General features: G+C 44.4%; 2 protein-coding genes across 18 annotated transcripts in view; both read right to left on the reverse strand.

The window, feature by feature from the left end:
* The window catches only part of fmnl2a (formin-like 2a), a 47229-nt gene extending 40452 nt beyond the window's left edge, over window positions 1–6777 (reverse strand). For 14 of the 15 annotated variants that reach the window (XM_028990652.1, XM_028990647.1, XM_028990645.1 and 11 more), the window contains exon 1: window positions 6303–6777. In XM_028990652.1, coding sequence (XP_028846485.1) covers window positions 6303–6416 — 114 coding nt within the window. In that variant the 5' untranslated portion in view covers window positions 6417–6777. The remainder of the gene's footprint in view (window positions 1–6302) is intronic. The other variant, XM_028990655.1, reaches the window with a different exon arrangement.
* Window positions 6778–9595: 2818 nt separating this feature from the next.
* Window positions 9596–16896, reverse strand: part of mylka (myosin, light chain kinase a) — a 44724-nt gene continuing 37423 nt past the window's right edge. For all 3 annotated transcript variants that reach the window (XM_028990727.1, XM_028990728.1, XM_028990730.1), the window contains 11 exons: window positions 15893–16195; window positions 15742–15774; window positions 15568–15658; window positions 15099–15302; window positions 13900–14117; window positions 13701–13824; window positions 12813–12965; window positions 12277–12400; window positions 11374–11458; window positions 10971–11099; window positions 9596–10338 (listed from right to left, as the gene is read on the reverse strand). In XM_028990727.1, the coding sequence (XP_028846560.1) occupies window positions 10097–10338; window positions 10971–11099; window positions 11374–11458; window positions 12277–12400; window positions 12813–12965; window positions 13701–13824; window positions 13900–14117; window positions 15099–15302; window positions 15568–15658; window positions 15742–15774; window positions 15893–16195 (1706 nt within the window). In that variant the 3' untranslated portion in view covers window positions 9596–10096. The remainder of the gene's footprint in view (window positions 10339–10970; window positions 11100–11373; window positions 11459–12276; window positions 12401–12812; window positions 12966–13700; window positions 13825–13899; window positions 14118–15098; window positions 15303–15567; window positions 15659–15741; window positions 15775–15892; window positions 16196–16896) is intronic.

A 16896-nucleotide genomic window follows, 5' to 3' on the forward strand; every position in this document is an offset into this window, starting at 1 on the left:
GATATGTGTCCTGAAACAGAACCGCTGTTGTCTGACACACACCGGTACAGCTCATCTCCGGGAACAATGCACAGTTCACGTAAAGGAGGCTGACACGGGCTAAAAAAAAACAACGTGAACAACACAAAAGACTGATATTGGCCTGTACAGTAGCAGCGAGTGGCACAATGACACGATGAAATCATACTGTACACGACTCACAGAGAAATCAGTGATTTCTTTTACCAAAGCCATCGTAGAAAAGCACTATTCAGCACGTTCCTGTCCCTGCCATCACTGTACCAGACTGGGTGGCACAATAAAATGCACAATAAAATAAAAAGTGTTTTTTGCTTTAATCTGACATGCATTTTACAGTGCACCTTACAGTAAAATATATATATATGTATTGCATCGTTATTCAGAAGGTAATTCCATTACCTAAAAAGGTCTATTTTTAGAAGGATGGTGGGCAACTAAAGGAAAGGGCCGTAATAACAGTTAACTCAGAGCATCTGGGTAGCGAAAGCATAACATCTTATCCATTAAAGCAGCGGCTGTGGCTCAGCTCTCGAGTGCGGCGAAGATTTTCCCCCGACGTCAGCCATTTTTTACACGGGTTTACAGTCAGGTGAATGGAGAGGCAGCCTTCGCTTTATAATCTTTATATAATACACTGATTCGGGATCTCAGATTCCCTTACTGGGAGAGGAGCCTGAAAAAGAGTGAATCGTTATTTACATAGCTTAAATCCAATCCAATTCAACTCTATTTTTAGCATGGAAGGCCTTTCATAAAGAAAAATAAAAAGGTAACCAAAACGCTTTGATCCTGCCCATAACTCTGCTAATGACACGGTAGCTCCATATTTACACAGATGTCCTAAACCCACAATGTCCCAACAGTGCCCAACAAATGAACTCTCAAAGAAAGAGAAAGAAAATAAAGTGCAATTTCTAGATGCACAAAACGCTGATCGCGGCCCACTGGCTGCCTTTAAACAAAGCAGATTAGGCGTAATCTGGGCAGACTTTGGAGAGCCCCAAGTATAACAAAAGCTAAGAAGGCAGCTCCCATATGGCATTGGAACGAGTCCCAATCGCTGCCTCATAAAGTTCCGCTCGACCCCGGAGAAATTAACGGCCACCGCTGCTTTTTACGTGGCTTATAACGCAATGTTTCCATGAGAGGCGGGGAAGAACGCTACCGCATTTTGCTCCCTGTTTCGTGCCTTGTGACTCAGACCTCCCCGATTTTTCCACACTGTTAGACAATGATTAACTTAAGAAACTGTAAGTAACTGTAACTAAGTAAGATTCAGAACCATAAAAAAGGGAATTTCCTTATTGATGCAGTCTGCCTTGGAAATGGGCAAGAAGTTACGTTCTTAAAGGGGTGGGGCATGGGGATACAGTCCATACAAGTCATCCTGGGCCCTACTTTTATACACTGCATATGTTGGTATAAACGCTTCTGATAGGTATTACAACTTGTCACTGCCAGAGGGGTGTAAATAAAATATTGGAGCATTTTTCAAGCTCGGGTTGCAGTTATGTAGCAATATGCTATGGTTCATATGGGCGTCAGGCAACATCTTGGTGCATCACCCATTTGGAAACATTTCAATGGGACACAATGAGACACATCTTGAACTTTAGTGGGTTGCCTATCGGGAGTCAGACAGATGACCTGCTAAGTCGCAGGTTCAAATCCCACTTACTGCCATTGTTTCCCTAAGCAGAGCACTTCATGTAAGTCGCAGTTGATAAGAGCATCGGCTAAGTAAAGAATGCCTTTCATTATCGGAACTGATTAAATGAAGAACTTTAGAACGTTTGCTTGTAGTTTCTCAGTATGAGTAAACAAATTCAAGGGGTATCTTGTAATGTGATCATGTGATCAGTCCCAGGAACCCCAACGTTATTCTGGGCACCCCGGTGCAGCCCGTCTCGCCTCCCTCACCCTCTTTAAAACAGCAAAAGGCCAGCAGCGGCTGCTATGGCGACCACGCTGGCGCTCAGAGACATTACGATGTGTGTGTGTGTGTGTGTGTGTGTGTCTGAAAGAGAGAGGGAGAAAGACAAAGCTAACCGTACCCCCCTGAGGTTACAGTAAATTCACTACAGCCACCGTCGTGACTTTCAAATTAACTTTGCGGTTCTGGTGGTTGATTCTCTCAGAGAGATTACCTCAACAAACCCACATGCCGGTCACTTTATTGGGGACACCTCTGTGGAGTTGCCTCCTCTAGACCAGCGGTTGGTGGCTTATTCTGGCACTTTATTAGCGACAACTAGAGGCTTAAAATTCTCCACACTGCTGGTTGATAAAATCATCCATTCATTACAGAGAATCGGCTGGACCGCCGGCTGCAGCCGATGAATTTGTAGCCGAACTGCGCGGATATCCTCCAGCAACCAATAGCCTTTTGAGAAGGGGGTGATGAGCTGTGTACAGCAGCAGATGCGCTACATCCTGCAACTTAATATCTTTCCAAAATAAAGGGGTAAAGGAGATTAGGCTACTAATGGCCAGCGAGTGTGTACGTTCGTTCCACAAAGTCAATCAAAGAGAAAAGGGTTTTGGCCCCAAAAAAACAAAAACCAAGACCGTTCCCTGGTCTTGTGCTCAAGGTCACACACATGAAGGAAATAAGTTCCTTTCATCTTGGCAGAGTGCTAACATCACAATGGTGTCTGGTTTGAATATCAGCCTCAGCTCCAGGGATCCTCACATTCCACAGACGTGCGCTGAGTGTCATGAATTAAAACGTTCTGCTTTTCTGGATAGGGGGAAGATCTGCAGCCTAAAAAATCAGCCAGGAGCAAGCCGTGACCTTTCAGGACCCCTCACTCCCTCTAAAACGGCTCTCAATGATTCCTTTCAAAGGATGTGTCTGCTGTCACGGCCTCAGGCGAACGCACCAGAGAGACGTTTTTAACTGAATGAAAAATGTCCTAATACAACAGGCATGAGGAGTCACACTGGGAATTCTTAGGGGTCCGCAATAAGTGGACTTGACCGGGCGGTGACATAAGATACGCTGCAAACGACATGATGCCTGGAAATCCCCCACATCAACCGTTAACACATTCAAGACTGTTCTTATTATTATTTTGTCTATATTGTCGGTTTTGCACACGCTATCTGTCATATAGATAGTCAACGTTTGGGGTCGTTTAGAAATGGTCTGGGTTTTTCATGGAAAAATTGCATATGAAAGAGTCACTGACAAAGTTAGAAACAACTTTGCAGTGGAACCAACATTTGCTGATGCACCCAGGTAGTCTAATGAAGGCCAGTTTTATTGCTTCTTTCATCATCATGCTGTATTCTGCTGTAATAAGATCATTGCAGAAGGGTTTTCTAAATAGCCAGACTTGCATTTTAGAACATTCCTCTGCAACTCAAGACTAATTGCTGCTGATAAAGTCCATCTCTCCATGTCTATCATTAACAGGAATTTTCAGCTACCAGAGTAACTTACGGTATTAACAATGTTAATACTATGTAGTTGTTTCAATCATAAAATTAAAATGATAATTTATTTGAAATATGCACTTAATACAATAAAATACATTACCAGTCAAAGGTTTGGATGCACCTACTGGATCCAGTGCAAGAATCTTATTTAGTATTTGTTGTATCAGGAAAAAGTGAAGTATGTTTGATGAATCTGTTTATTCAGAGTCGCCTATTCAGAGTTACCTTCATGGCTGCTTTGCTTTGGTCAGTGGTAGCCTAAAGGTTAAGGAAGCAGACCCATAATCAGAAGGGACTCGAACCATCAAGGTCCCACTAAGGTGCCAGCGAGCAAAGCACCGTCCCCACACACTGCTCCCGGGCGCCTGTCATGGCTGCCCACTGCTCACTAAGGGTGATGGTTAAAAGCAGAGGACACATTTTGTTGTGTGCACCATGTGCTGCGCTGCAGTGTTACACAATGACACTGTCATTGTGTAAATGCTGCAATCACAGTAAAAGCTCCATGCTTTGGAGAGACACAAATCTTCAACATTTTGCCTTGTTTGCAGTTTTATTATTTATTACATATCCGACTTTTCCGACTTTATGCTATGATGCGAAGTGTGTGATGCATGTGGACTGTGACTCTCTGTTAAGTACAGGCATCTGACTGGTTGCATTTGAATTTCTGCATGTAATAAATATTGATACTGTTCTTTGAGGATGCACTGTTCTCACATCGATACCGCTATTTCCGAGACCAAGACAAGACAGAGATCAAAGACCACAAAAAATTGTTCTGGAGACCAAGACCATTCACGAGAACTATTTCATTAGATTACATATCATCACCTTCCTAAAATATTCTCTACATATATTGGTAATAATGTATTTTTTTCATAAAATCGTATTTCATTGATGTCGTCCACCCTCAGTCAATCAAATCAGTTGACGAATAAACACAATTAACATGATTGTTAAATTCTGTTGGTCCATGGTTGGCCGACGACTTTGAATTTATTTTAATAAAATCAATAAAACACTTTCTGTATTCAAGCCCCCAAGTTTACTTTGGCTGTTGTATTCTTTAACTTGAGAGCATTGAACAGCATTACACACTTGCCAGGACTTTTATTATGATAGTTTTAGTGCTACAACCTCTTAGTCACCCTGTGTCCTACGTCCCTGTTCGATATCTGAGTTACTTTCTTTTTTAACCTTTCAAAGCTACAACTGTTATGCAATGTCTAGTACAATAAACACAACCATCCAGGGTTAGCAAAAAATTGAATTGAAATTGTAATTAATTAGACATTAAATATTACAATGACAGATGCAGGCGTCAACCTGGAATGCATGGTTAAGCCTGTAGACATCACTGGGGTCAGAGGTCAGATCTGCCATGGCATTCAGAATCTGTTAGACGCCAGGCAGCATGAAAGGGTCCGCGACTGACAGGCATCCGAATCAAAAGGGCAATAAATTAGGCTCAGTACTGCGATTAAAAACACGAAGCGCTGCTAATTCTCGGTGGACCTCGTCCCGCCAAGAGTGAAGACGTCATCCTGGCCTTCACTCTTTCTGCTGCGCCAGCCCTGCTGCGAGAACTCGACTGTCCCGTCACCCGTTTGGGCATGACGCTGAAGTGCCACTCTGGACCAAGCAGAGTTTACTAGGCTGCTTACGTAATCAGGCCTTCAGGAGCATCTCGATGATGGATCGACGTCATTTCTGACGTGGTTAAATGTTACGATTTTTCCCTCATGTACTACGGATAACAGACTATTCGGGGAGAAAACATACACGTACGCGATACTGGTATCGTCTTAATTAATAAACGAATTAATCGGAAATTACGTCCCATTGAGGACGCCCGGACATGCATTAGCGTTCGGGTAATGAGGCGAACGAACCACAGCGCTCCGTACCAGCACGCGGACTATAGGCATGAATAGGCAACGACAAAGCAGGACTCGGTACCCTTCCGAACTGTCAGCTGCTGCTTTTGTCCCCTTGCTGCTCTGGGGGTGCCAACGTCAATCTCAGGATGGCAAGTAAATAAATGAATAAAGAAATAAAGAAATAAACGGGGTAGATTTAAAAAAAAAATTGACAAACACGGCCAGAGTGCAGGACAATGCGGAGTGCATTAATGGCACCGCGACCCCGACAAGGGTGCCGCGAGTTCACCAGAGCATTAGGCCTAAGAACGTTAAGGTCTGACCCACATTTGCACACGGCCGCATTAAAACTGGACCAAGCGCGCCTTGAATCACAAAAACCGCCCCCGTCCAAACCCGGGAACAGCTCCCTTCACTTGAATCAAACACCTCCGCACCTCCGCTGTGCCTGGGCTGGCGTGTCCTTTGCAGGCCGAGGGCCGAGGACATCCGCAGCCAGGCGGAGAAGTTCGAGCTTTAGACCATCCTCCCGACACCCGCACAGCAAACAGTCGCTGAAACGTCGACTGGGTGCCCTCTGCACCCCGAGATCTGAAGACGGACCCCATGGTGCGGAATACACACCACTGATTAAATTAAACTCAGAGATGATTGGCTTTAATGGAGGACACGCCTTCAACTACCATGATTATTACTATTATTATGACTACTGTTATTTTTGTTGCTTGAGCCACGCATTATATATATATATATATATATATATAGAGAGAGAGAGAGAGAGAGAGAGAGAGAGAGAGAGAGAGAGAGTTTTTTTTTTTTTTTTTTACTTTTTAGCATTCCGTACAAATGAGTAATTAAGCTAATAACACGTTTTAAGCTTCGGGCGTTTAAGAAAAAAGAAGAATCCCCGGTTGTGCGATGAGGATCGGGGCTCGAAATAAAGCGCCATTTACGTACCAGGACGACGGCGAAGCGCTCCTCCAGCTCGCCCGGCTCGGGCATGGGCAGCTTGAGGGGCATGGTGTGCGCCCTCGGGTCCGCTTGCTGCTCCATGCTCCCCGCGTTCCCCATGGTTCCCGTCCGGGCTTCGGAGGAACCCCTGTTCTCCTCCTTTTATTAATTAAAGAAGAAGAAGAAGAAGAAGAAAAAAAAAACCACGAGTCCAGCGCGCTTTTCTCGCCCCTTCACAGCGCGGCCCGCGAGTGGAAGAGGAGAACCGGGGCGTCCCGCAACTTCAGACCCGAGCCGCGACCCCCGCGCCGCGCCGTCCGCATCTTGCACGACCTCCGCGCCGCTCCCCCCCGCCGCCTCCCGGCCGCCGTGACTCGGGCTCCGGTGGCCCCCGCCGTCCGCGCCGCTGCCCGTTAATCCCGCCGGTGCCGACCGACGGAGACGGAGACGGAGACGCGCACACACGCACTTCGGCAGCAGCGCGGTCCCGCACAATGAGCCCTTTCACGCAGGCCGCCCACTTTGGGCGTGACAGAGTCCCCCCCCTCCCCTCCCAAAAAAACAGCACGTCTGCTTCTGTTGCGCCACTCGGCGAGTTTGCAAGTTTGCAATATATATATATATACAGTACAGGCCAAAAGTTCGGACACACCTTCTCATTCAACGTGTTTTCTTTATTTTCATGACCATTTACGTTGGTAGATTCTCACTGAAGGCATCAGAACTATGAATGAGCACATGTGGAGTTCTGTACTTAACAAAAAGTGGAGACCTGGCCTCCACAGTCACCGGACCTGAACCCAATCAAGATGGTTTGAGGTGAGCTGGACCCCAACAAGTGCTAAACACCTCTGGGAACTCCTTCAAGACTGTTAGAGAACCATTTCAGGTGACGACCTCTTGAAGCTCATCGAGAGAATGCCAAGAGTGTGTAAAGCAGTAATCAGAGCAAAGAAACTAGAATATAAAACATGTTTTCACTTATTTCACCTTTTTTTTGTTAAGTACATAACTCCACATGTTCATTCATAGTTTTGATGCCTTCAGTGAGAATCTACCAACGTAAATGGTCATGAAAATAAAGAAAACACATTGAATGAGAAGGTGTGTCCAAACTTTTGGCCTGTACTGTATATATATATATATATATAAAACAGTGTGTGTATGTATATATACACACACACACACACACACACACACACACACAAACTGTTGACAGGAAGCCACGAGGGTTCCATGTTGCTTTAATTTTTTTTCTGTTTGTTGTCGTCGGTGAGAGAGCAGATGCAGATGTTGGGATGTGGGCAGGGAGGGGCCGAGGAGCGCATGACAGCATGTTGGACAGAGGCAGGCCAGATGCTGCCTGTCGCACCGCCGGGACTGACCTCATTCAGGTCTTCATGCCTGCAACTTCCATAAAAAAATTAAAATAAAGTTGTTATAATCACATCCTAAGCACCGGCCGTCCTGCCCAGTCACGTAGATAAAAGGGCAAACACATGGAATGTTTCTGTGGAGTGTGAGGGCGGAGGAATGGACCTAACCTGTGTAGGTGGGTTGCTGTGGCCTGCTGGACAGATGGACCTCAGCTGGCATTAGGGACTGTGGGGGTGGGGCGTGTCCCACATGTGTCCCGCAGACACAACAAGATAAAAAAAAAATGTGAAAAAAGTGAAGTGATTGTCATACACTGCATCACAGCACACGGCGACAGAACAAAATGTGTCCTCTGCTTTTAACCATCGCCCTTGGTGAGCAGTGGGCAGCCATGACAGGTGCCCGGGGAGCAGTGTGTGGGGGCGGTGCTTTGCTCAGTCGGGATTCGAACCGGCAACTTTCTGATTACGGGGCTGCTTCCTTAACTGCTAGGCCACTACTGGTCAGAGAAATATTAATATTGTAGAGTATACACTACATGCATTTAAGTAACATTATGGAATTACAGCAACAAAAGTGTACCATATCTCTTGTTTGTTTAATGTAATATTTCTCATTACAGTAGTTAAACATATTAGTTTGCTCTAATTTATGCTTATGTGTATTTTTTTCTTCCTTTTACTATAATGCTACTGACAGCAGGTTTGTTTGGTTTATTCACATTACGGCAATGCTAAAATATTTAAATTATAAAGTCTTTTTGCTGTGTAGAAAGTGATTGTGTAAGTGAGTGTGAGTTAATTGTGCAACGTAGTTGAACAGCAACGATAATACAAAGAGAACGGAACGTTTAGCGAAGACATCTGCCGCTATCTCGGCCTACGGGCGGGCTGCGAATGATAATGTGTGAAATTAATTTACATCAGCGGCATTTATCCAGAGAGACTTACAGTCAGTAGTTGCGGGGACAGAGTCCCCAGAGACACTTTAAGGTTAAGTGTCTTGCTCAGGGACACAAGTGGGGTTTCTTTTGCACTTCTTTCCCACCGTTTCCTGTATCAAATGTCGTGAAGTAAAAGTCAAGCTTGGTCAAGGATGACCCAGAACTGTTAATTACGCGAATTCTAGCGGTGCAACTCATTCTGGTTTATTCCCGCAGTTACGTAAGGCTTGCGTAAGTGATTGTGCAAAGTGTTTATGCAGCAGAACTTAGATAATACGAGGTACACAGAGCAGTTTCTACTAGACTGTAGACGGGGACTGTCAAAGGTGGAGTGGCAGACGCGACACAGCTGTTTAGGGGTCGGAGCCCTGAGAGCCCGGATTGCGCCAAAAGGAAACGTAAAAAAAAACGAAACGCGTGGCAAAAATAAAGGCCCGACAGTAAATCCCCTGTGTCGGGGGGTCTCGCAGGGACTGCCGTTCGCAGATGTTTCTAAAAATGTCTGCGAAAACGGCAAAAGAAGCCAGTGTTCTTAGCGCACTCGTGAGTTCGAGGGAGGCCGGGCGAACAGAGGGGGCATTGTCACCCGGCCAGCGGGATGCCAGACCCCCGCAGCCATACAGCCACTTCTGGCCCATCAATAGGCCAGATGCTGAATTGGCCAGTCGCACTGCGGCCGTGGACCGGCCAATAACAATATTTAAAAAAAAACACACAACTTCTTCACACTATCTTAATAGATAAAAGAGGGACCATTATCAGAGGAAATGCAAATGCAATGCAAGTAAACAGCAAGTTTCAGTAAACTCATAAGCAGCAGCGACATCTGGTGGAAGAAAGCAGAATTGCGGCGCACTGCAACAATGCACTCAATATTTGCTAAAATTACTGCTCACAGCCCCACTATGGATTAAAATTTGAACATTTTTGGAGTTCCATACCGCACAGCACATAAAGTGTAAAAAAAAAAAAAAGAATATTTTTTTTGTGACAAAAAAATTTATTTCATAAAAGTGTTCTCGTTGCATCTTAATGTACATTTTGCCAAACAGGTTGTTTATGTAAAAAAATTAAGGACAATAAATTCTAAACATGAAATAAAACACATATCTATAACTGAAACAGTGGATAAGTGCTTTTAATAGAACATATCCAAACAAAACATGGTAATAACTATGCTTAAATACCGCAGCTCCTTTTTTTCCCAAACGGGACAATTTTCCTGGCCGATTGAAATTGGCCAAATGCAAGTGTGATGAACATGAAATGCTCAGATAAAGTATACACTAGATGTTACTAGATGAAATGTGATAATGTTATAAATATGGACACCATTTCTGCTGGTTAAATAATGATAGACAAGCCAAACAAAATAAAAGTGCAGAGAAAAGGCTGATAAAAGGCTAAAGAGTGCCTTTCCAAATAGGCTAGGATTAAAAAAAAAAAGTGTAGTAAAAACTGTCTGTCATCTCAAAAGGAGTCATTCCTCCTCCTCTTCCTCCTCTTCTTCTTCTCCCATGACCTCCACTATGAGTTCAGCCGTACACGTGGCCTCCCCAAGGCTGTTCATGGCCTTGCAGGTGTACTTGGCGTCGTCGTCTCCCGACACTTCCGAGATGACCAGGCTGCAGTTGCCATCCACGTCGTAGTCGATCTGGAAGTGGCGCGTCTCCTTGATGGGCTGGTCGTCTTTGTACCACACCACCTCCGGATCAGGGAAGCCTGGACACACAAGAAGAAACGAAGGCTCTCACGGCCCGCGTTTGCGTTCGGTGGACGTTGAAGGTATTACCGCCACAAATTGGATTACAGCGCTCGTCCACCACGTGTGTTTATCCGTGACCTACATCTGTAACGGAACCGTCCAGCTCAAAGCTGGCAGTGTCTCCTGAGTGCTTCAGCACATCCACACATAAATATTAAATACTGAAACGCAGTATATCATGCCGGAATTTTAGATCAGACACCATAAGGATAGAGCAGAAAATACACTTTATGGTGCAAATGATGGAAAGTTCTTCGGTAAACAGCAGTCTGCCTACATGCTCCTTCACTTCTCCGCCACCATGCTTATATCTACCCACTCTTTTCTCAGGGGCAATATTTGCCTCACACTAATTATATATTATTACTTTCTTAGGTTTGCCCTCTGAGGGTGCACGTTTGTACGTTCTACATTCTATTCCACTGCACAACTGTATCTGTATATGATGAGTATTTTTCTCATTGCATTATTAATGGTTATGGTTATATTGTTAAACCGTGGGGTTGTTATCTGACTCGTTTTTTCATGCATCCGACGGCCTCCTCCAGACTCCCCGAAGTGTTTAAATGGCTCCTTATTTCTGTCGTACCCTCGATATTGCAGTCAAATCGTGCGGCACTCCCCTCCACCACCTCCATGTCCCTGATGACGGCGCTAAAGCTCGGCTTCACTGGTGTCTTCTCCTCAGCCTCTGGAGCATCTTGAGGCTGATTTTCCACTGCTCAGAAACAACAAAAAAACAACAGCGGGTAAAAAACTCGTGCCTCAACGGTCCGTCAATCAAATCCAAAAGCACTTTGTGAGGCTGACAAGTAAAGTGGCTGTGCGCAGTTTTAAAGGTGAGCGGTAGCTTTAACTGCGGCCACTTAAGTGCAGTAAAAGGGGTTGGGGCCGGTCACCGGGTGGCATTAATAAAACAAGCGCCCTCAAGCTGAGAGGACATGATTATTTCATATGGTTTATTAACGAGGGGACATTTGTTGCTATGGCACCTTCAGTGGGGGACTTGGCATGGACGCCTGCTAGCATTGCCATGGTGGAGAGTCTGCCGATGGCCCGCACGGCATGGCCCGTTTTCTGCCAAGAAAACAATATAATCGTGAGACTGGCATAAGGTCTTAAAAAAAAAAAACACTTTGTATTAGTCCTTTCGTTATTTTATACAGTGTCATGCCAAACTGGTCTCAAGACCTTCCTCTTTAAAGAATACTTAGATTAAATTGTAATTTTCTTGTTGTCGAACTTTGTGTACAGAATCTACAACAGAGTGAACTAAATAGATGTATTCATAGTTGGGGTCCTAGTGAACCGGAATTGATCTCTTCATCGATGGTAACTTGAAAGCACGTTGTAAGTCGCTCTGGATAAGGGCGTCTGCCAAATGCCGTAAATGTAAATGTAAATGTAATGTAAATGTAAAATGGTTCTCACCCCTTAAAATGCACCCTGAAATTATGCTGACCTACTTCAGAACTGAGTATAGGAAAATGGAATGCTGGAATTTCAGACAAAGTATAGAAGCAGTTTGTAAGAGTAATAGTGTTCTAAATGTGTGACTAAATGTAACAAGATGTTTCAATCTCAAAATATAACCCATATAACCAACCCATGAAGCTATAATATGGCATTTTTGTATATATATATATTTTTTTTTATTAATTTTGTAATTATCTGGAATCTGGATGACTAGACACACCCTTTTGGCTGCTTATACGGTCTTGGCACGTTACTCATTTCAGCAGTTAATGTTTCAATAGGGTAAAGTAAGCCAGTACCTTTTTTTAAAATTCTGGAATGCCACCCCGCTCTACCATCCATCATGAAACCGATCCCACACATCCAGCACCCATGTGACCAGTGGGCCGGAGCGTTTCTCCCCGAGCCTGTCCAGTTACCTGCCACTTTCTCCTTAAGATGTACTTTTTCATCCTCTCCTTGGACAGTTTCTTGGCCTCCATGTTCTTGGTGTCTTGTTTCAGCCATGTGTGCTCGAAACACTGGTCGCAAGTCAGCCGAGCCCTGGAGACATTCAGCGACATAAATGAGTCCGTGTGTGTGTGTGTGTGTGTGTGTGTGAGAGAGAGAGAGAGAGTGAGAAAGAGGTGAGTTCAGATTTCTTTAAGCAAATAAATGACCATGGGTGTGCGTTTGAATTAAAGTTGAAAACCGCAATCGCTGTAAATCTAAGTGGTCCCTACGCCCCTGAAGTCACAATTCTCAAAGCACCCTTTACCCCTGTATTTATAGAGCAACAGTTGTTCACATTTGACTATGTTTAAACAGATTAAATGGTTTTGTCGATAACATCAGTGATTAGGTGCTAACAGTTAAGTAGATGAGGTTTTAAAAAAATTGCTTGTTAAAAATGCCTTTGATGTGAGTTTTCCGTTTAAATAGTACCAGAACACTTGAAATAAAAAGTTCAGCATACTTCATGTCCTTCTTCAGAAGGTGGCTGATGAAGTTTTTTGCCTCATCTGAGATCTCATCAAAAGCCTCGTCTTCGAAATCCCAGGTTGCTGAGGTAACGTTGGACAGGGTCTCACTATCATTGTCCCCCATGAATGGAGACAGTCCACTGACCCTGAAGAATGAGAGACGGGTGTGGTCTATTACAGGTCATACCTGGACATCAGTGGAACACACTATAAAAACGTTAATAACCACTATGAAACAAAATGCCACCCAGATCTTAAAGAAAGTGATTCATTGTCACATGTGACCCACCACAGCACCGGACCCAGTGCACATAGTGAAATGCGATCTCTGCATTTAAACCACCACCTGAGGGAGCAGTGGGCAGCCACGAAAGGGGACGATTCCTTCGTCAAAGGGCACCTTATTGGAGAATGCTGAAAAATCTTATCGCCATGTCATCTCCCTGACCTACTAAAAACCACAAGAGAGGACAGGAGCCCCCTCCCCCATCCCCCGAATCAAGAGAACGGAGAGATCTCAGGATCTCGGGGCTAACGGTGGAAAGAGAAAAGATGTGGACGACGGGGGCGGATCCCTGTGAGGCAGACCAGAAATCCGATCTGAAGTAGCACCCAGTCTGCGGTGCTCACGCGGGTCTCAGGACCACCGGGTAGCGAACATCTTCCAGATATTAGGGACACCCGATGCTCAGAGCTCCATTCACTCTACAGTAATTAAGACGGAGATTTATTGTCCAGCGTTCCAACGGAATCAGCAGCATCAAAGAAACATCAGTGTTATCTTCTTCCTTGTATTCAGCCCCACCAAATTAGAGTAGAGACAGTTAAAGTGTCCTGTAACCTCTTAAGTGTCACCGGACAGGCATAGCCTTGCCACTTACAGGATGTAGCAGATGACTCCTATACTCCACATGTCTGTTGGGTAGCTGATGGCTTCATAGTTAATCACCTCTGGAGCCACAAACTCCGGAGTTCCGAACAGAACTTTGAGCGTTCCGGCATTTTCTGGAAAAACACAGAATTCAGAACACCTTAAAAACCCTACAAGCGCACGTTGTGGAGGATTCTTAAAATAGTTACCAAGTCGACGGGCCAGGCCAAAGTCGATGAGCTTGATCCTGCTGCCCGTCTTGTTGACGCACATGATGTTCTCAGGTTTGAGGTCCAGGTGGACGATGCCCTGCTTGTGGATGAAGTTTACCCCGTTCACTATCTGCCGCATGTACTTGATGACCTCCCTCTCGGTGAGTTCAAAGTCCTCATCTATGATCCGCTCAAACAGCTCTCCTCCGGAGATCCTGAGAACCATACAGAATTAAAGGACGGAAACTCTCAAATAGGCTTTTAACAAACAAATTGGACCATACCGTGGGTACGGAAAGTATTCAGAACCCCTTAAATTTCTCACTCTTTGTTACATTGCAGCCAAGAAAAACCGAAATATCACATTGTCCTAAGTATTCAGACCCTTTGCTGTGACACTTATATATTTCACTCGGGTGCTGTCCATTTCTTCTGATCATCCTTGAGATGGTTCTACACTTTCATTTGAGTCTAGCCGTGCTTGCTTATACTGAGCTATTGGGGGAGAAGAGCCTTGCTAAGAGAGGTAAAGAACAACCCAAGGATCACTGTGGCTGAGCTCCAGAGATGCAGTCAGGAGATGGGAGAAAGTCAACATCACTGCAGCCATCCACCAGTCGGGGGTTAATGGCAGAGTGGCCATTAAAACACATGAAAGCCCTCAAGGAGCCTTCTAAAAAACATCTGAAGGACCCCAAAATGGTGAGAAATAATATTATCTGGCCCTGACTTAAACCCAATTGAGTATCTCTGGTGAAACCTAAAAATGGCTGTCCACCAATGATTGCCATCCACCCTGCCATAACTAGAGTGGATCTGCACAGAAGAATGGCAGAGGATCCCCAAATGCATGTGTGCAAATCACCTGCAGCTTTCCCAAAAAGACTGATGGCTGTATTAGATCTACAAAACACTGAGCAAAGGGTCTGAATAGGAAAATGAACTTAAAATAATTTTAGCAAACGGCTGCAACATAACAAAGACTGGAAAATTTAAGGCGGTCTTAATACTTTCCATACCCGCTGTATATTTGACATATAAATAGTTCTTAGTGTTTTGATTAGGTGATTGTAACTAGTCTCACCCTGTATGTTTCCAGAAAAATATCAAAGATCTGGCAACGTTGCTCAGAAAGTAGTGCAGCGTTGCCTTTAGTTTAATTTGCGCTGTAGTATTAAATCAGAAAAATGACTCACAGCTCCATGACCATGACAATGTCCGACTTCCCCTCAAAAGCATCCACACACTGGACAAGTTTCGGATGGTGCAGGTCATTCATGATGCTAATTTCTTCTCTCACATTGTCTTTCTCCTTGGCGGAGTAGGCTTTGATGAACTTTCCAGCCCAGACCTTCTTGGTGGATTTCTCTACGAGCTTAAATACTGTTCCGAATTTACCCCTGTCAAAAAATTAACAGGGTTTATGGGAACACGTCTCCACCATGGACTGTAAATTCCATTATTTCCATGTATCAAAAGCTGTCAGATAAAACAGAAATTTAAACTGGAATGCGAAACAATTCACTTTTCTAATAGAGGTGAAAGTTATATTCTCCTTAAACATCCAAATTAAAAACTATATCCAATGGAAAAAAAAAAAAACAGTATAAGCAAATATGAAACATCTGGTACTCTAGTTAAATATAAAAAAACGTTCACACTCACGACCCAAGCCTCTCATCCACATCGTAGAGGTCTTTGACTTTCACATCTGTTCTGATGACCACATTTCTGTATTCCGGTTCCTTCTCACAGTCTAGAACGTAGCACATTGCCAACACATGAACAAGAAAGATCGAAAGGAAATGTGGACTACTTTATGTAACCATAAAAGCATACCTTCATCTGAGATTTCGGCCTCCTCTTCTTGTTCTGTAAAATGACATTTGAGTAATTATTTAAAAGTAATCCTAAAACAAGACATTTCATTGGGTCCTTAGCCCATCCGAGCCAGGTTGTTTTAGTAAAGTGGCCACTAGGGGGAGCTCACCCTCTTCCTCCACTCCCACCGTGACCGCCTCAGATTCAGCACTGGGCTCCCCAATGCCGTAAATGTTGACGGCCCTGACACGGAACTTGTACTGCCTGTCGGCCAGCAGGTCCTGGACGCAGTACGAGGTGCTGTTGCAGGACACCAGGAGCTTCCATTCCTGGCCTACAGAGTCCCAGATTTCCAGATTGTACGACTGGACTGCACTGCCGCCATCATAAGTGGGGCCGTACCATGACAAGGTGAGGGAGGACCTGCGGATGTCGGACGCAGCCGGGACGCGCGCTGGGGGATCCGGTTTGTCTGGACAGAACACGCTCAAAATAAATCAATAATGCAAATAAAACCAACTGTAAAGATAAACATATTTACAAATTTAGAGAAAATGACTTTAGGGAATTTCTACAGGCTGCAATAATACATTAAAGACCATTTCAGTATAAAGTCTAGCCACTGGGGATTCATGTAACTGCGTAGTCCTTGGTGCCGGTCCCAATCTGGGGTATGTGGGGAGGGTTGTGTAAAACCTTTGCCGTGTCAATTGTGCGGAAAAGCAGATGGAATGATCCACTAATGGCGACCCTTAACTGGAGCAGCCGAGCGAAGGAGAAGAAGAAAAAGAAGAAGAAGAGGCCATTTCAATGTAGGTACAAAACTAATAATAAAAGCACTGGGAATGCAATTATTCTGCTTTACACATAGATTTTTTTGACTAGAGGGCGCTTTTATAATCTTCTCTAGTTCTATATAATTTCCCAAACTCGCCCATAAAACACCCACAAAGCAGAAAACATTTAGCCCAAACTGAATTTATCCAGGGTCTGCAGATGTAAACCTGCAAACTGAAAGACCAAGACGGGTCACAATTAGGAAACGCAAACTATTGTGAACTAATCTATCACAGGATCGTTGAAATGCATGATAATCAGCGCAATAAAGGGACGGGAGGGTGTTTACGGGCTCGGCCGCTCTAATTGATGTAGAACAGACGCTGACAAGTGTTT

Source organism: Denticeps clupeoides, chromosome 9 (assembly GCF_900700375.1).
Source record: "Denticeps clupeoides chromosome 9, fDenClu1.1, whole genome shotgun sequence".
Classification (NCBI taxonomy): Eukaryota; Metazoa; Chordata; class Actinopteri; order Clupeiformes; family Denticipitidae; genus Denticeps; species Denticeps clupeoides.